Source organism: Ctenopharyngodon idella, chromosome 24 (assembly GCF_019924925.1).
Source record: "Ctenopharyngodon idella isolate HZGC_01 chromosome 24, HZGC01, whole genome shotgun sequence".
NCBI classification, from domain to species: Eukaryota; Metazoa; Chordata; class Actinopteri; order Cypriniformes; family Xenocyprididae; genus Ctenopharyngodon; species Ctenopharyngodon idella.
The window spans coordinates 22,829,094-22,850,085 of NC_067243.1; the positions used below are offsets into that span (position 1 = coordinate 22,829,094).

The 20,992-nt window shown below is 37.7% G+C and overlaps 1 protein-coding gene across 3 annotated transcripts in view; it reads left to right on the forward strand.

Moving 5' to 3' along the window:
- mob2a (MOB kinase activator 2a) overlaps positions 1-20,992 on the forward strand; it is a 55,386-nt gene that overhangs the window by 13,339 nt on the left and 21,055 nt on the right. The window contains exon 1 of one of the 3 annotated variants that reach the window (XM_051883513.1): positions 8,286-8,502. The exons of 1 other annotated variant lie outside the window; for it this stretch is intronic. In XM_051883513.1, coding sequence (XP_051739473.1) covers positions 8,465-8,502 — 38 coding nt within the window. In that variant the 5' untranslated portion in view covers positions 8,286-8,464. Of the gene's footprint in view, positions 1-8,285; positions 8,503-11,913; positions 12,262-20,992 lie in introns of those variants that run through there. One more of the 3 variants, XM_051883514.1, reaches the window with a different exon arrangement.

Consider the following 20,992-nt stretch of genomic DNA (forward strand, 5'->3'; position numbering starts at 1 on the left):
GCAACATCTCTTCTCTAATGATATGTTTACTGGCACGAGGGCGGGGCAACCTGTCACTCACATGAGAGCCACCAATAGTAAACCACAACCATCCAATCAATTCCCCATGGACAAAATCAAGACTATCGCAACTTCCGCTTCATGACGACTTTAAGACTATGTATCTCTTAGTTGATTTATCTGTATATAAAGCTCTTTTTGGTGGTGTTTTCTGGAGGAAGCATCATGCAAAGTGAAGTAAAAAGGTTGCAATGTAGGCCTCTGGTGACTAAATGTAGTTGCAGCTGCAGCACAGGATAGTTGTCTTATAGTGGCAAGTAAAAGCTTGACAGCTGTAAGATGCCCCAAAATGACCTCAGACAGTAACAAAAACTAACAACGTCTGTTTAACCAACATGATTGTAATGTAATATGTGATTTCTTCAGGGGTGGAATTTATTGGCTTTATTTTTTAACTCAGCTGTAAAATTTGCCTTAGCAAACCAAAAAAGTCAGCCGTTTTATTCTTAAAAAAAAAAATCTTAATTTCCATAACTATCATTTTTGCTATTTTGGGTCAGGAAGATTTTATTTATTTTTATTATTATTATTATTTTTATTATTTTTTTTTTTTTAAGAAATTGATGCTTTCACACAGATGTTAAATTGATCGTCATTCATTGTCAAAAAGTGACATTTAAGTTTAATGTTTCAAATAAATGCTGTTCTTTTAAACTTTCTATTCATCAAAATGTATCTTGTTTTCCACAAAAATACTGTTGTCAACATTGATAATAATAGTATATCTTTTTTGAGCATCAAATCATCATATAAAAATATTTTAATTTGTAATAATATTTCACAATATTACTGTTTGATACTGTTTTTATTTATTTACTGTTTTTTTTTTTCATAAAATAAATGCAGCCTTGCTGCACATTAAAATCAATAAATGAATAAATAAAAATCATGTGGTGAAAATGTGACTTTTAGAAAAAAAAGTGACTTTATTTAACCCAAAAAGTCATTTAGCTGTTTTTCCCCCCAGTACATTTCCAGACATCCTGCCAAAATTTCACCCTTTTTTTTCTATCAGTCTTTCTCATATCTCAAATGTGCTTGCAGAACGATGTGAAACTCCTAGTGTCAGATGTTCTTCAGCTTATGAAAGAGAAATGAAACCATACAGTGTATGACTTCAAGTGTGATAGTCTAGATTACAGGATATTGCAGCGAGACAAAACGGTTATATGGAATATACCCACAAAAACCCCACAGTTTCTCTCGAGTCAGAAATATAAAGAAAGCCACCTGATATGAAGTTTCATTATCATTCATGCAGATGGTGTGAGAGTTATTAAAGTGATAGTTCACCCAAAAAAATGAAAATTCTCACGCAATTGCACCTGTATGACTTACTTTCTTACATGAAACAAAAAAAGAATTGTTTATCAGAATGTCCAGGCTGCTCTTTTTCCATACAGTGAAAGGAGAAATTGGGTTGTCAAGCTCCAAAAAGATAAAAACACGGATTTGATATGGCATATTCATCATATTTTCCAAGTCTTATATGTTTGTTTCCCTCCTAAAATCCTCATTTACACACTAGATGGCAGCAATTCATCTTCAGTTATTCTCTCTAACTCTCTATCTTTTTACTACTGTAAAAGAAGTTCCATAACCCTCATACCTATTTTTTTTTAACCTATTTATGAGTGTTTCTTCTGTTTGATGGTTCAAATTCACAGTTTACCAGTCCTTTTGAAGCGAAATGAACCGCATGAAGTCCTTTCTGTGTCTTGAAAAGAGATGTTGGACCATATTGGGAAGTATGCAGACATGAGTGGAATGTTCTGGAGGAGTGAGAGCAACACAGCGGCTGTTATCGTCTCTACCCAGCCTCCCACAGATGTTATCATCTTAAACTTGTGTGGAAACTAATATCGCATTCTTCAGCTATTTATCCAAACATAAATCGAGTTACATAAGTTCGTAAACTTTCTCTTGGCGCCAAATAGTTTATGCCGTCTGAGGTTTCATTGACTTTAACAGGGTTTGGATCAATTTATCACAGTGTTAACTGTGCCTCAAATCTTGTTACATTAATTAGGTTAGTGAGCCAACAAATAATATTCGGTGTAGGCTATTATTCTTGATCTTTCCTACTGTAATTAGGCTGGTCTACTATGAGAGGCAGTAACAACAGAGACTCTGTGGTTCATCCGGGGTTGGTGCAGATTGATTTGACTGTGCGCCTACAGGCAGAACGTCCAGCCAGGAGGTCTGACACATTTCAGCGAACACTTACGTCACTCTGGCCACATGGTGCACATTATAGGTCTGAGCAAAGCCACTTAACACTGTTTGTAACAGGAGATTGTAAGATGCCACAAAAGCCTACTTGTCCATTTCGTGACTAGTTCTAGTTAAACTTAAAGTGTTAGTTCACCCAAAAATGAAATTTCTGTCATTAATTACTCACCCTCATGTTGTCCCAAACCCATAAAACCTTTGTTCATCTTCAGAACACAAATTAAGACATTTTTGATGATCTCCCATAGAAAGCAATGAAATTACCACATTCAAGGTCCAGAAAAGCAGTAAAGACATTGTTAAAATAGTCCATGTGTCTACAGTGGTTCAACCTTAATGTTATGAAGCAACGATAATACTTGTTTTTGTGCAAAAACAAAAAAATTATGACTTTATTTAACAATTTGAACTGTTGTCATACACAGTTGATGTAGTGAACGCAGTGCAGGCTTCCGTGTTTACGTCCAAACATCAGCCAATACTGAGCCGGCATTCGAACGTAAACACAAAAGCTTCCACTGCGTTCGCTACGTCAACTGTGAATGACAACAGTTCAAATTGTTAAATAAAGTCGTTATTTTTGTTTTGTTTTGTTTTTGTTCACAAAAAGTATTCTGGAGAAGCGATGGGTTTTTGTAAGAAAAAATATCCATATTTAAAACTTTATAAACTATAATAAATAGCTTTCGCTAGACGCCAGTACGCATCAAGTTACGGAGAAAGAGTAATCTCTGACCTGACGCATGACGCGTTGATGAATGCGGAAGCGCACAGGATAGAGCAAAACAAAACACCGGTCACGAATTAGAAGTCTAAAAGAGGAGCTTGAGTTTGTTGTCCAGCCCTATTTGTTTGAACCGCATGAGGCGTCTAAGCTTATGCTACCCCTACATCATACATCGCGTCAGGAGTTAAGGCCCGTTCACACCAAGAATGATAACTATAAAGATAACTATATTTGAGTCCACACTAACGAACGATAATGGTCTGTTTATTCTAAGCTCACGCACTGTGGTTTCAAAGTGTGCACAACATGTTCTTGCTGTTCTTGTTGCATTTACACAACTTTAACCAGCAGATGTCCTCAGCGTGCTATGTTTAGAGTGAATAGCTAGTGTAATCGATCTAATCTAACCGTGAATTTAGCTGATGACATCAATATAGTGGACTAAAAACAATGCCTAGTCTTTTTCACTGCATCTTCAAAGGAAGCAACACAATGATTTCGAAAACTAGCGCTGGATACCTGAGCTAATTTTATGTTACACTGTGCTAGCCTGGCATAATGATCTCATTGTTAATACTTCTCACCATTTATTCCAAGGGTATGACGAATCGTTTTCCATAAATTCATTATCTTTAAAGTATAATTGTAAAGGGGGTTTGACTTGTCGAAAAGTGGTGGCTTTTTATGGACCTCGGCGATTAACTTCTCCACAATGTCGTCTGCCGTTTTAAATGCGTGAGCCCTTAAATTAGAATGGATTCTGATTGGTTGTCCATATTTTATCGTTCAACAGCTGGAAAATAATTGTTCTGAAAGTGATCCCAACTATATTGTTTCTCTATATCGTTATAGCTGTGGTGTGGACAGTGCTATTCTTTTAAATTTAGAACGATTTTTAAAACCATATCTTTATTGTTATCTTTATAGTTATCTTTATAATTATCATTCTTGGTGTGAACGAGCCTTTACTCTTTTGCTGTACTCGATGCATACGGCCGTCTGCCGGAAGCTAGTTATTATAGTTTATAAAGTTTTAAATATGGATATTTCACTTACAAAAACCTATCGCTTCGCTTCGCTTCAGAACGCATTTATTAACCCACTGGAGTCATATGGATTACTGTTATGATGAATGGATGCACTTTTTTGGGCTTCAAAATCTCACACCCAATCACTGCCATTATCAAGCTTAGAAGAGCCAGGATATTTTTTAATATAACTCCAATTTTGTTCATCCGAAAGACGATTGTCATATACACATAGGATGGCTTAAGGGTGAGTAAATCATGGGATAATTTTCATTTTTGGGCGAACTATCTCTTTAACTTGGTGCTTCAAATAACGATGTATCGAGTATCTTTACGCCGCTAGGCGGTCACAAGTGACTGTTAAAATATGTAATTGTCATTGAATAATTCATTCAAGAGATTCGTTCAAAAACGCTGATGCATCCAGTAATGAAACAAGAGTGAGTCATCAATCATTCATTCAAAGCGATTTAAAAATAATAATAATTAAAAATTAATTAAACATTTTTAAAAAGACTGCAGCAATCAACATTTTGTCAGAACCTCTAGTAAATTACATGTCTTTTTGTTAAGTTGTCTTCAGATTATTTAAAATAAATATTAAAAATTAAAAAAATATATATTGCTGTTTTATGTATTATGTATAAAAAAAAAAAAGATTAAAATGTATTCTTAATGATAATTTGTAAATCCACATATATATAAAAAATAAAATATAAAAGTTTAAACAATTATAGTAAAAAATAAATCGGCATGATTACTAACCATTTGTAAAAGTTTTCTTGTTTCTGGAAAACTACTACAAAAAAGAGATAATTATTTCAGATGTGTTGAAAGAACTATTGCTCAGTAAGCCCTCTGACTAGTTCTTTTTGTGTTTGTGAACAGACAGTTTTTGAGTGCTGTTGGATTTTATATTGTGGAATATTAGACTTAATTCTCCTCTGAGATTTTTCTTGTCTAGAATCTGACATTTACCTCATGTGATGGATGGTGCATGAGGGAGACTTGCACTTGAGTTTTGTAACAGTTTGGCAGGCAAAGTTTCCCAAATCTGTCTCTAAAATGATATTGAGCATAAGTTCTGCCAAAAATAGTGGGCTGTTGCCCTGTTACCAGAGTAAACAGCCTTTTATTTCATAGTAATTTAAATTACATGTTTTAGTCCAGATTAAGAATTACAAACTAAGCCATCTTGTCTCCATCATAACCTGTCCTATTGGAGAACAAGAGAACAGCTTCCTAAGGTTTATAAGATTCAGCCACAACCAGATGTACTGCTCTTCTGAAACTGGAAGGTGGTGTGTGTGTGTGTGGGTGTGTCCATGTTGCACAGTAAATAGCAGTCTGTCCCAGGATTGTCCTGGAGCACTGATGGTTCTCGCTGAGGATTGCATAACTCTTTGCAGACTGCAGCCGCATTGATCGATCACGCAGGACACTGCCAGCTTGCTGTAATTATAATGATGGCGCTGCCAGCCAGCCAAGCTCTCTGCAAGAGACTAACCTACAGAGAGAAGCACATTCATCATATTCGGTGTCATACTGCAGGGTCATGTAAGATTAAGAATTTAAGAGAAAACTGGCTCCTTTTCAATTCATGAGTGTGCATTTGAATCAAATTCGCCACACCCAGCGAGATGTTGAATGGGAATGTGAACTGGAAGGACAGGAAGAGGAATTCACTGAATGGCAGAAAGAAATTAAACACAGCCACACATGAGATGAATTTCATGTGTCCAGCACAACAAATAGAAAATAAAACATCACTTCTTCAATGTTTTGTTGTTTTGTTTAATGGCTGATGTAATCTGTTTCCATTTGTAAGCCGATATTTAAAGGGATAGTTCACCCAAAAATGAAAATTCTGTCATCATTTACTCATCCTCAAGTTGTTCCAAACCTGTATGAGTTTCTTTCTTCTGCTGAACACAAAAGAAGATATTTGGAAGAATGTCGGTAACCAAACAGTTGATGGACCCCATTGACTTACATTTTTTTTTTTTTTTTTTCAATCAACTGTTTGGTTACCCATATTCTTCAAAATATCTTCTTTTGTGTTCAGCAGAAGAAAGAAATTTTAATACTTTTAATAAATTTGAATCCAAATTTCTATTTCAAACATTGCCATATATATATATATATATATATATATATATATATATATATATATATATGTGTGTCTCAAAGGTGAGAAGGTCTCAGGTGTGAACCCCAATTTTTTTTTTAATAAATTTCATATCACTATGTTTGATAAAATTAAAAAAAACTATCAATCTATGCATTTCTTTTGTGATTTTTTTTTTTTTTTTTTTTTTTTGGTATTTTTTAATTTATATACCTCTAAAAGTACCATATTTTATATAAATATGCTTATTTTTATGTTATATTTAATATTTCTTTTACTTCAGTAAGTTCCAGTAAGTTCCATTCCAGTAAGTTCAGACAGCCAAAACCTAAACATTTGGTGACATATGATTGTATAAAAATATCAAAATAGCAAAAATATCAATAGTCACTATATGGCAGTAGTACTCAATGGCTGCATTCAGGCTGAAATATATAAACTTGTATAAATTTGTAACGAACTCTATGAATTTGTAACAAACTTAACCTCTTGAGTTTTAGATTTTATCACAAGTTAAAATTGTAGAATTTTTTAAAAACTATTTGTGTTGGGTGAGACTATACAGAGATGCCAAAATGTGCTTACAGACAAACCTGACCATGCTATAAGGAAAAGACAAAGTAGGAGACAGTGTAATCATTTATTTCTAACAATAAAGTTACAGTGGCTGATTGGCAAATTTTTAAAAAATTACTCAAATATTGGCTTACTCAACTGACAAAATGTGACAAAGAGTATTTAACAAAAACAAACAAACAAACAAAAAACGCTCTGTTATAGGCTCATTCAATGGCTTCCAATGCAATGCTTTTGTGTGTGTGTGTGTGTGTGTGTGTGTGTGTGTGTGTGTGTGTGTGAGAGAGTGTTTGCCACACTGAGTGTTATATAGGCTCACCCCTTTATGTATGTGTATGTATGATCTGCATTGTGTTGGATTTATTGATTTTTATTGGACAAATAAAAAAAATGCTCTAAATTATAGCCTTTCCATTCATTTCCTATGGGTGCCTTTTTTGGACCAATTAAGGAGCTTTTTTTTTTTTTTTTTTTTTTTCTCAACCACTTAACATTGTTTTATCAAGTCCAGTTTTTTTTTTTGTGTGTGTGTTCAGGTGGCAAACTTAGGAAAAGTAGTCAAGTGTTGTACCGCTCGGATTAAGGAAACAATTTAATTAAAAAAGAAGAAAAAAAAAAAAGGATTTTGCTCAAACTTGTCCGAAGGACCCTTTAGGGTTATCCAGTTCAAATTATGTGCCCTTTTTTTATTTCTGAAACAAGAGATTTAAAAAATGACCAAGATCCAAAAAATAGCATAATAGGAAAGGCGAAAACAGTGCCTAACAATCTAAAAACTTAAATGTGTTTTGGGGATTTGTTCTTTAAAAATGTTATTTAAAAATATATATATTTACAATTTTAGGCTAAATAAATAGGAGAGACCAAGCCATATTTGTCCATTAGAGAAAAAACTTCTAGATTAATTAATAGTAATTTTATTTTAATATAGATTTAGCTAACTTCATCTTTTTTCTACTATGAAAAATGCATTCTTCTTTTTGTTTCTTTCAGAGCTGTACTGCTCTCACTCTTGGTCTGGGTCTATTTTTAGTCTGGCACTTTAAGTTAAGTGGAACCAGCCAATGTTGCTGTATTGGGTGGGGTCTCGTGGTCGAGACCAAACTAAAGTACATCATTATGGTTATTTTTAGCTCTTCCCTTCCCGATATGCCTTGGGAAACAGTTAAAACTTATCTTATATTAGGATTATTTGGGCTTTCACTGTTTGGGACCAGATAAATTAATGGAAGTTGCTGGTATGACTCCAACATGTCTCTCTCTCTCTCTCTGTCTCTCTCGCTCTCTACTCACACAAATACATTAACACACAAAGCATTTGGCAGCATATTTAAACGCGGCTTATTTAAAAAAAAAAAAAAAAAAAAACTCGTCTGCCTGGCAAAACGCTCGCCTTTGTTTCCCAGTTTCCTCACGCAATCAAACACCCCTCCATCCATGCCGCGGTTTCGCCAAAAGAAGTTAGCGGAGACAAAACATAACGTTTTATTGCCATAAATAACTTCACAGGCACACAATGAATTGTCGTTAATCTCCTTCTCATCCCCCTGTCTGATTTTAAGCCAGTCCTACTGAGACAAACGGACATTAGAGGCGGTCTCGTACTCAGGACTCTCCTCTCTTTGTGTTTCAGCAGCTTACTGTAACATACTCCGTTAGCAGGCTGATTATTTTACAGTTCTGGATTTAATCGTAAAACTTTTATCATCCAAAATGAGGTTCAAACGGAACGGCTCGTACACCTTAAATAGGTAAGCACTTTAAATATCGAGCTGACATAATCATTCGTTCATTGATTCGTAGGTTTTTGTCGCGAAATTTTGAATTCGCTTCTTTTGTTTGTTTTTAAATTCGAATTTAATTGTTACGTCCCATTCCGCTAAAGCCACATGTGTTACATAGAGCGCTTCCGTGAGGTCACGCAGGGCTTGGGTTTGAATAGTCCGCGTTCCCACTGCACGATACTCTTTTAAAACGTTTAAATTGACTATGTCATAACAAACACTAATGTTTTAGTCAGGTTTAATGAGTAACGCACGCTAGCAGCAACATGCGGACTGATTTTGCAGCGTTGTTTTAGTTTACGAACTTGTTAAACGTTCACGTTTTCTTCTAACGAAACTCAAGCAGTAATGGGTCTGATATAGTGGGATAATCCAGTAAACCTGTAAATCTTGCTTTTAGAGGGGAGGGGTGTTTTTTTTTCTCCCATTTCCATTGAGAGAACGAAACGAATGCATAGCATCATTCGTTCCTACTGCCTCCCCGCAACTGTTATTCACTCTGGATTCAGTAATTCCAGCATTTAGGCTCTGAGTGACCAGTCCATTCATAGTCAGATCATTAGGACACAAGACACATGCACTTTCTCTGCTCATTATGATTTCTCCCCCTGGTGTTCCCCCCCAAAAATGTTAATTCTTCCTGGCAAGGTCTGGTACAAAACAGTTGTACTCTCTGCAGCTTTTCTATCACAAAGGGAAGGTTATCACAGCTTGGGCGCTGTATTCTCCAGAGCTTCTGCTCCGTAATCACTCTGTGCTGCTAGGAATAACGTCATCGAGTCTGGGAGAAGATCACTGTGGTCACTGCTTTGTTTATTGCAGAGAGAGCTAAGATTTAAAACTGAGGCTTGAGGTCTAGCTCCTCAGTGGTTTTAGATCGACACAATGGGTGACGTAATCTGTTTCAGTGGTTAGGTAATTGATAATCTGTATGCATATTTACATGTATGCAGAAACAAAGAAGAGGCTGCTTGCACTGAGCTTATTTTTTGTTGGTGTCAAATATATTGGTACAAAACTATCATTTTCTGTATAACATCATATAAGGTGATGATGATTTTCTCTTATTAGTATTTTTAAGAAAGCCACACATTATGTAGGATATGGGATAGATTATCCCAAAAACAAAATAGTAATTTTTCTAGTCACCCTCTTGTTTTTTCAAACCTGCATGCTGTTATTTTTTCAGTGGAACACAAAAGGATGATTTTTCCCCTCATGCAATGTTATACTGACAAAAAAGGTACATTAAAAGTAGTCTGTATGACTCGTGTGCTAAGTCTTCTGAAGTCATATAATAGTTTTACATTATGAAAAGTCTAACATTTTAAGTTATTCACTGAAAATCTTGCCCTCCATTCCAACTCTCAAGTCAGATATGTTGCCATTTTAATGTGATTCACAAGAACCAGTGGAGTCAAACATGCTTGCTTGATGCGCAAGAGCCAATGTGGTTTGTTTGTGTTCTTTGGCAAGAAAGAATGAGATTTGTTCTCACGTGTCGAGGAAGTACGGTTGAGCTGCCATTGGCCGTATTAAATGACTTCAAAGCTGGTGTGGGCACATTGACACATTGGTCATTGATGGAAGGGAAGACTATCAATGAATAACAATGTACTTGTTGGTCTGTTTGCCAGAGTACTTGGAATAAAATAAACGAGGTTCACATTGTTAAGAGATAGTTCATCCAAAGATGAAAATTATCCCATAATTTACTCCCACTTAAGGCATCCTAGGTGTATATGACTTTCTTCTTTCAGCCAAACAGTTATATAAAATAATATCCCGGCTCTTCCCAACTTTGTTATGGGATTGAATGGTGCCCGAGTTTTTGAAGTTCCAAAAAGCTCATCTATCCATTTTAAAAGTAATCCACATGGCTGCAGTGAGTTAATAAATGCCTTCTGAAGTGAAGCGATAGGTTTTTTTGTTAGAAAAATATCCATATTTATAACTTTATAAACTGGAATCACTGTCTTCCGGCAGACGGCTGTCTAGTTCTGGCGGAAGAGTGACCTCTGACCCAATGTATGACGTATTGATAAATTCGAAAGCGCAGAGGATAGAGCAAAACAAAATTAGAAGTTGAAAACGAGAATTTTTAAAGAGAAATATCAGAGGAGCTTGAGTTTGTTGCCCAGCCCTATTTGTTTGGACCGCGAGAGGTGTCTACTCTCACCTAAGCTTACGCTAATCCTACATCCTTCGTTATACGTCGGGTCGGAGGTCACTCTTCCGCCGAAACTCGACTCTCTTGTGAACGCGCGGACGGACGTTGCCGGAAGCCAGTGATTATAGTTTATAAAGTTTTAAATATGGATATTTTTCTTACAAAAACCCATTGCTTCACTTCAGAAGGCATTTATTAACCCACTGGAGTCGTATGGATTACTTTTATGATGAATGGATGCACTTTTTGGAGCTTCAAGAATTCAGCCGCCATTCAATCCCATTACAAAGCTGGGAAGAGCCAGAATATTACTCCGATTGTGTTCGGCTAAAAGAAGAAAGTCATATACCCCTAGGATGGCTTGAAAGTGAGTCAATTATGGGATAATTTTCATTTTTGGGGTGAACTATCATGTCGTATGATAAAGCACTGCATAACTATTATCCAGAATTTCTCCTTTTCTTTTACATGGAGAAAAAAAAAATAACATATGGTTTGGAATGTGCAGGTAAATGTCAACATTATTTCTTGGGCAAAAAATAGTTCTCCTGAGAAATAACATTGTCTTTGTGATAACAATTTGTAATATCAGGATGCGGCTCTATGCCAACCTCAACCAGTGGCGTCAGATTGGAACTAGTTGTTTCACTAATTGTTCAATGAGAGTTGGGAAATGTTTGGGATTCAGCTTCGAATAGATCATTATTTTTTGCTAGAGGAGCAGAAATCACTTTCTTGATTTTTGTTTTTTTAAATAAGAGATTGTCTTTCTTCTAACTCTTGGTGCCCGAAAAGTATTTATATTTGTTTTTTTAAATAGCTTTGCCTCCAGAGTTATTACCCCACTTTGGTCACTTATTTTGAGGTACCGACCCATAGCAAGTATATTTTTATTGTGGATTTTTTTTTTGTGTGTGTGTGGAGAAAGTTTTTCTGGGAAGAAATTTCCTTAAAGGCACCATTTTCAGGGGCTGTTTGGGCCCTTAAAAAATTCCTGGCTCAGAATATTCCTGCAGTGGGCCGTCATTGGTTTGCTGCAAGTCTATTTGCCAACCCGACGCTCCCGCCTCAAAATCAGAGCCAACGGGAGAGTGAGATGGGAGGAAAGGGAGAGAGACAGCAGTGGAATGATAGAGAGAGAGAGAGGATGGGAGGGGGAAACTGAGGGTATCAGCAGAGAGGAACACACAAGTGCTGAGTGACTGTATGTGCTGTGCTCGCCTGCTGCGGACGCTTGTGTTTGTTTGCTGACTGAAGTGTTGTTCTGTCTGCACCGCGGCAAGGAAAATCACTTCCTATCAAAGCTCCAACTGTGTGCGGTCCAGCAACTGAAAACAGAGCAGGAAACAGGAGAGGGAGTCTGAAAGTGTGAGGAGAAACAGTTTGGGGTTCTACTGCAGATCTGTGAAGATGCAATGCCAAGAGTTCACGCTCTAACGGATGCCACTCACCTGTAGTACATCCTAAAGCCATCACAACAGAGGACAGGACAGTCTGATTGCCGACTTCATAAGCTGCATGGGGGTTCTAGTGTGTTGTGACTGCTTCTTTTACAGGTACCAGTTTTGGGATGTTTTATCATCCTGTTCCGCATGCCTTTTTTCACAGATGTCTTCTGGAGTTGTGGATGTTCTTGAAGCTGTGCCAGGTTTTGCAGAGATCAAGCGTGATGTTTGTACGATGATTTCTAGAACCTTCAGCAAGAGAAAGAGCAGATAGCTAAAGTTCAAAATCAATGCAGCTCATGATTTGTTGTAGCGTGTGCGAGCTGGTTTGGACACTGTGTTCCCAACTTGCTTTTTCCCTACAGCTAAGGGCAGACTTTGCCCTTTCAAATGTTAGTTTCGACCTCTACCTAAATTTGGAAAGTTAAGCAAGGGGGCTGTTTGAAAGTTAGTGAATGTTAACAGACCAATACATGCTCTTCACATGGAAAGCTTGAGAGATACTGTTTCCTTTTTTTCCCTTTACATGTGGTTGTAGTTTTATTTTACTGCGGTACTGCTATATATAACAAATCGCTAAAGTTCCATGGTTTTTCAAGGATGCTGGCCAATGTGAAAAGTCCCAGATGTATCTGATTAAAAGGTTGAGTTTGTTTTTTGCAGATCTATTCTTTGTTCTATCTTTTCTTCATGTTTCCGTCTCCTTTTAGACTTTTGTGTTGATTCACAGTTAATGTTTATGTTTGTCAAGCTAGAAAACCATCACGATCTGCTTGATCTGGCAGTTTATTTTGTCTTCTGTGGCTGAGATGTTTTTGGCTGTTCGGTGTGAAAGGAGTTCACGTCTTTTTATTACAGTATCCAAACACTGTTTTGTTTTATAACACCGCTGTCAGGTGGTGTTGTTTAGTCTTTCAGGTTTATGTTGCCAATTGCAACTGTCCTCAGGGATGTTGGTTTAAGACACACCTGCTTTCCGCAAAAAACTGTTTAGCCTCTGTAGTGTCTGATGTTTAGATAACAGCTTGTATATCAAAGTTATACTCAAGTTGCAATAACTGCACTGATAAGCGGTGTGTAGATGGAAACTGTTATGTGTGACCACACCAAGACTTGGATGAATGGAAAATGCAACCTTGCAAAGTTCACGCTGTATCAAATATAGTGCTGCTAAACTTGTTTAGGCGAAGTCCAACTCTCAAAATCTGTAATTGCATCCTGTTTGGGATTGTGTAAACAGATTTGTTGAGTGACTGTAGTTTTCCATTTGGTGTTTCCTCAAAGGTGGTCAAAATGTGGTGTAAGATTTTTCATTGACGTGATTTGTTATGGGAGTGTAAGTAGTTTAAATATATTCCAGCACTGTCTGGTTTTGGAGTATGGTGTTATCTGCTAAGCCATCTGACTGTGTCATCTATGTAATCTGATGTGCTTTGATTGGTCTGTGTCGGCCAGCGGTTCCTTACTGTCTGCATTCTTCTCTAGCTTTGGGCCAATCTCTTGTGATGATCATGTCTTGGGAAGTTAAGGTCTATTTTCATCATCTTAGAGGTTTTCTTTTGGTAATAAAATTAGCATTGTGAGGAATACTTCATTGAGGGTCCCATGTGCTATAAAAGTAACTGTTTAATTAGGAACGTGGAAATAACTAAATTGTACTAAACCCATTTTTTATTTGTGGTCTCACTTAAAAATTCTAGATTATATGTTTAGCCTAAATGCTATTAAAATGGGTAGAACCTTAAAGGGGACATATCATGAAAATCAGACTTCCATGTTTAAGTGCTATAATCGGGTCCCTGGTGCATCTACCAACCCAGAAAACGTGAAAAAGGACAACCCAGTAACTTTGTTTTTGATCTTATTATAATATTACCGTTCCTTAATCTGCATGTTTCCACCCACGGTGCCGTCAAACGGTGTACCAGTTCTAACGCCATGGCAAAAGTTCAAACAAAGCATGCTAACTGTTCTGTCGTTGGCTACACAGACGGGCGCAGAACACTGTTTAGAGTCTCGTTAGCTTGGATAGCCTGCAAGTTGACCCTGGCAAGCTCGATTGCTTAAAAAAAGGAGCGCTTCTGTCAGAGCGTATGTGTATGGCTGTTTCGCAAACAGGTACGCTATTTATAGTGGGCATCCATACGGGTTGTGCACAAAAGATTAGCATGATGGCACATGCTAATCGACAGCAACTACATAAATTTATACACTAAACATTCAGAAAAGGTTAGTTGCATTCTAAAAGTTGTAACTTCTTCCTGAGTGTCATTTTCACTGCGTGAGATTCTCCAGTTTTGTTGATGTTGAGCAACTGAAGCACAAGCTGTTAAAGCTCCACCTTCTTTTTGGAAAGTGGGCTGGAAGTAGCAGCTTATTTGCATTTAAAGGGACATACACAAAAACAGCATGTTTTTGCTCACACCCAAATAGAAGCGAATTTGACAAATGATCTGTGGGGTATTTTTAGCTAAAACTTCAGACACATTCTGGGGACACCAGAGACTTATATTACATCTTGTGAAAAGGGGCATAATAGGTCCCCTTTAAAATTTGCTATCATATGCCTTTAGCTATCATATCGGTCATAATATAATTACTTAAAAGGTAGGATATACTAGATTGCACTTAAACATTGCTGAATAAGCTAGTAGGCCTAAGCTGATCAATTGCCTCCAATGGTCTCTACGATCAACTTAGGCTTACAATGCTTTTGGGAAACGCAGCCCAGTAATTTTTTGCAATAAATAGGCAGTACATTTACAATCAGATATATTTATGCACCAGTTATCTTGTCTGTTGTATGTTACCGTCATTGAATAATGTTGTCATATTGTCTGTAGCCCCTTCAGACCTCCCAATTCCTCACTGTCTTGCCCCCTTCCGTCTCTCGTGTGAAAATTACGTAAGCACCTCCTCCCACTGCAATAGATCGGGTTGCAGCGATGCCACTCTTGCTCTGCCTCAGCATCCCGAGCTGCAGCGCGAGCACCTGATAATGCTTAATCAGCGTCAGCACCCAAGGTCACTCCATTCTTTCCCACCTTAGCTGGAGACTCTGCACACATCCAGCCGTTTGACACTTAATCACATCAACGAAGAATAAATTAATGCTTAAATGGTGTATGGCATAATCTGTTTTGGCGGTACTCTGCAAGCCACATGTCCACCCCTCCCGGTACTCGTTTAATTACCTTAGAGATGTTGTTCATTCTTGACAGATGTGACCCTTTCATTTCTTTTTTAATTATCTGTGATTAGTTGTGGTGAAATGGAGGGAGGTTAGGTTACTACAAGACCACAGAAGACCTCACCACTCCCTTAGCTTGATAATGTTCACATCTCATAACAGGAGTGATGGTTTTTTTGCAGTGCTAAGCCTTTCTATATTTAGCAGACAAGAGCTTCTTGTTGGAGGAGAATTACAAGGAGGAATGCAGTATTGCTCATCACAGCAGGTTCCTATTACGTAACATCCAGTGTTCGCAGCTGTGACGTCATCCGGTTGGAAATGCCTCGGGGCCTCACTTGTTCAGGTACCCTTGCACTCTGATGGACCCATACGTTCACACTGCAGGTAAATGTGGCCCAAATGCCCACATGTGACTCATATCTGTTTTCCCCATGACAGTGTGAACAGTACAAAACCACACGGAATCTGATCTTTTCAATTCCGATTTGTGCCACTTCCATATGTTGTACTAAATCCGATACAGGTCACATGTTTTGTAATGCGACCGCAGTGTGAACAGTCATATAGGATTTCATGTGATTTTTACGTCACTTGAGATCAAAATTCACCACGATTCTTCGCGCATGGGAGTCTATTCAAAGATTTTACATACCCAACGTTATCAAGACAGAATTGGGTTACTTTTTCACTGTTGCCACGGGTTGTTTTGCAAGTCTTCAAGTGGGTTGAAGGGACTGCACTAACACGATATTTAACCCCCTGAACGCAATGTTTACCGGGATACCCCACAGAACGCGATTGGGCTAGTTTTGGACTAGTTTTGAGAAGCAATTTAGTGGATTTTGTGGTAAAAATGATACAAAAACCATTTGTATCGTTCTTTTGCGCATGCAGGTCAGTTCAGAACCATGATCTATTCACATTGGAAATCTAATATTGGCCACATTTAAAACAACAATGTGAACAGCTATAGAAAAAAAATCTGATCTTAGCAAAAATCGAAATTGAGCATTAAGGCTTGCAGTGTGAACATAGCCTTAGTTGCATATGTGCGTCAAAGTTACATCATGCATATGTTTCAAAGGTCAGTTCTCGACATTTAACCCTATTTACACGTCTTGACATCAAGGGATTTTTTTTGATCATCGTGGGAGTAACCTATTTGGAGGTGTAAACTGGATGAGTGAAACTCTTTGAAGAGATGTTGTGATGGCGTATATAGAGGATAGATGCATTCAGGGTTGGTTGGTCCACTTTTATAAATGACCTCTTTTATTCCTCTTTTGAACATTTTCTTTTTGGAAAGGAGTGATCTTTGTTTGTTTAATGTGGCAGTTTTTCTCAGAGTGCTTCAGCAATCTTATGTTGGACCATGTGCTTATAACGGATATGGACAATCCTACCTCTTGTAGAATATAGTTTTGGCTTCAGACGGTGTGTCTACGGACAACTCCCTAACCACTGAATGCCTATTGTACACAAATGGTAAAAACTGGATGAAATCACCAATTCCAATTTGATTGGATGGCGTCTACACAGTTTCAGAGTCAAGGTGTAGAGGTTTTTATCAGTCTGTCAGGAAACGGAGTTCCCAGAACTAGTCACAAAAGTTTCTAAGGGTCATGGTTTCACACCTTTGAAAGATGTTCAAGAGTTATGTTTGAGAGAACTTGTGGCAAAAAAAGCAATATCCTTGAGCACACCTGTAGATTCCACCTTGTTGTGTGAAATTTTAGATTTACGTTGAACTCTGGTTGGTCACTGAATCCATTTTATGCTTATGGAGATTATCACTCATTAAAGATACCAGCTGGATATATTTGTGTCCATAGAAGTGTATCAAACCACTTTTTAGGGTGATCTGACAAAAGTCTGATGGTCACTCTTGACTCTTTCCATTTGTGCTGTTGAGATCTGAGAATGAGAGGCCCAAGTAATCATCACAGGTAAGCATCAAAGGTCAGCAGTAGGGGTTAAACGGATTGTAGTTGATCCGTGATCCATATGGACCAGGCCCAAGATTCGGCATGCATGTGTTTCATGGATTAATTGCTAAGTTTCACCATCAATTCAGTACTTGTGCGCTGTTATATGTGTGCACAGCTGCACGCACACAGAGAGGCGCATTTCAGATGGTGCGCGAACAGCGAATTGATTCCTCTTTCGCATCTCCATGCGCTTAAACGGACACACACACAAAATTATGCCAAAATACCCGTCTCGGCAAGTATTCTCCTAAACACGGTTGTGTCTTAGGGCCTGTTTACACCTGATCACTTCATGCGTTTTCTCTGATCGGATAGCTATCGATTCAGTTAACACTTGGCCACATAAATGTGTCTCCGCAAAACGGATAAATCCGATCTTCAATTCCCGCGCTATATGCAGATTTCATGGAGTTCACGTCATCGAAAGCAACAAATATGAGCTGCATTTTATTGATCATCAGCTAATTTCAAAATCAAAGACCGCAATAGAGTACCTCAGAGATGACGTGTTTTTGTAGGCCAACCCGGAAGTTAGCGGCGCACGGGTTCCCTCGATCGAAAGCCTATGCATTTTTCCCATAGACTTTTGGAAAATCACAAAAAATAAGCTCTGTGTTTAACAAAGGGTTATGACACTTACACATTTTGTCTATCAAGATAATCTTTACAAGTTAACACAACATTTATACATTTTGAAGCTTAAATAAAGTCGTCAGATATAAAAAGCTAACAGTAGGCTATAAACGGACTACAGCACACCATAAGCGCGGATCATCGTCACCACCACCAAGCTTCCTTAAGCTTTATTTAAAAAACAACTTTATTTAAAAACATGCTCTGGATAATGATCTGCACTGTGTATGAATACTTATCTACTTTTTCATGAGAAAAGCAGTCCAAATGTCCTGTTTGTCATGATGACGTCTAAAATCCCAGCCAAAGGAAGTAGTCCCTTTTAGCAACTAGTTAGCAACCGCCGTTTTTAAGACACAATAAAGGTTTAAAAAAATCACCAGCAGGTTATAACTGGTGTGTTTTATGTCATAGATCAAAACGTGAAAATATTTAGAGGCTTTATTAACCACAGACCTTATTTCAGGTGATTTAGCAAAAACCCATTCAAAAAACCCATAGACTTTAGGGCGATGGAACCAGAAGTCCTAAAATGCTAACTTGCTTCCGGGTTTTGCATACAAAAACACGTCATCTCTGAGGTACTCTATAGGAGAGAGCACGGCAACAGCACTGGTAAGATCATTTATTCTCATTACTTTTAATGAAGATGATTGTGTTTTGAGCGCCTGCGGCTTAATTTCAGTTTGATTTGTGGCAGTTTGCACATTGTCTTGCTGAACAGATACTCAGCTGCTCATTTGCGGCGATGCGTGCTGTAGTAGCGCTGTCATATCTGGCTATAACATGCTCTCACACATTTATTTTTTAGTATTTTTAGGAGGAGTTAAATTTACATATGTGGTTTCATATGTGGTTCCTAGACCACCTCCTGAAGTGGTTTGAGCGATCGGATTTATATCCATCTCGAATGCGTTTCGGAGGGCATTTAGACCTGGTCTTTTCACGATCAGATAGCTATCCGATCAGAGAAAACGCATGAAGTGACCAGGTGTAAACAGGCCCTTAATTGAACGTAAATAGTTGAGAAAGAAATCGGATGTGTATCATTATATTGAATCCGTGTATTCGGTCTTAAAGTGACAGCAACCTAATAATACCTGCTGCTGTCTAAGTCATTAATGTTAAGCAAACAACAAAACACAGATTTAACAAAGATTAATCTATATTTAGTTTATACAAATCTGATCTGTGAATCAAAAACTGTAATATGATCTGAACCGTGAGTTTTAAGATCTGGAACTTCTGAAAACCAGCATCAGGTTTGTCATGACTAAGCTATTTTAATGTTCGCCTGGTATTGGCTACACGGATGTGAACCACAACATTCTGTTGTTGTGGATTCAGCATCCTCAGGGATGATACCAATAGGCTCTGAGATCTGGCTGGATGAGTTTCTTTGAAACTCCCTCCCTCCCAGAGGCACCTAAGCTACTTAGAGGATAACAGTTTCCATGAGCCTCACACCTGAGCTGAGCAGCTGTTTACATTTCTACAGCCAATGAAAACCTCAGGCAGAGCTTTTCACATGACAGTGTTTTGTTTTGAGTAGACTCTCACATCACAGTTATACTGAGGTTGTTTCATTGCACTTACTGCAGCGACAAGGGACTTGTTATTAAATTAAATAAAAAAAAATGAAGAGTATGAACAATATGTGTACAAATTGGTAAGCTTTGAATGAATCTCCAGTTCATCTCCATGAGGCTGGGTGGAGATGTTTGTGTAAACACCGGAAAAATGTCTGTGATAGTGGAAAACCTGCTTAAGCAGAATCAGGATAGCGTTCAGGAAATGAGCATCTGAGGGCACTTAAGGGCCAAATTACAGTTCCTGGGTGGTTATAGAAATTTACTTGCCAAAAAAGGAATTGGGACAGGAATGAACGTAACCACAGAGTGATTTGCCTAAAATAGCACGAAAAACAGCTGGACTACATGTCCTCAAGCTCATCTTGCAGATTTGTAGTACAATCACTTGAGCACTGCTGTTATCAAAAAGTCCTTTTACTGTTTCGCAATTGACCCCATTAAGGTCAATATGCATTACAGTTGCTGTCTGAGAGTGTTTCCTTTTCTTGCACCCCTCACCAATCTGGTATTGTATTGTGTTCTGTTACTGTAGCACAACTGTATAGCTCCTTGCCTTAAGCATGTTTCATGTACAAACATGGCATCCCGAAGCTAAGCGGTCAGCTTCTTTATTCCGCCTTCATAAACAAAGGTCTTTCTGTATTGGACCCTTACATCTCAAAGTCATGACAACCCTCTGTCCTGGCCCTTCTGTGCTTCTGTTTATAAAAATATTGACAAATTCTCTTATCTCATACCCAAAAGTCATTAAAAATGTGTCTGTCGTTCTCTGTGCTGTACATATTGAAGAAACTACTTTTGTTTAAGCACAAGTAAAAGTTCAGTTTTTGCTTAATGATGCAATAATGTTTTTTTTTGTTTTTTTTTTTAACCTGAATTTGAACCTCTATTTTTAGAGGTTCATTTGAGGCATGCTGCAAAGTGCTGTAAGGAAGTAAAGGAATCCTTCCTTATGGCAATGACTATTGTTTCTGGAGAAAAACACAGCTATTTTTGAATGGATGTCAATGGAGAAAAATTATTTTTGCAGATAGTGTTGTTACAGCATTTACCAGCAGGGGCTAAGCTAACCAATCATTTGACTTCTTGGTTGATGTACCGATGTATTTCTCCAGTAGGAGGCAGTGAAGTTCTTGTAGTAAAAACAGGACTGCCTTCCACTGTTTTGTACCTCTTTTGTGCTTTCAGATGGAACTTGTGGTTTAACCAGTGCAGTTTGACATCACATGGCCATCTTGTCTTTTCATTTCTTTACTGTTTTAGTTTTTTTAGCCCACAGCTATTTTTGCTCTTGATCTTTGTAAATATTTGCTGGAACTTGTCATCCATTTTGGATTCAGTATCTGTGTGTTCTGTGCATGTTTGTGACTTCATGTATACCTCATTACTTTACATAATGTCTATCCACACTGATGAAGCTTGTTTCATCATCTTTC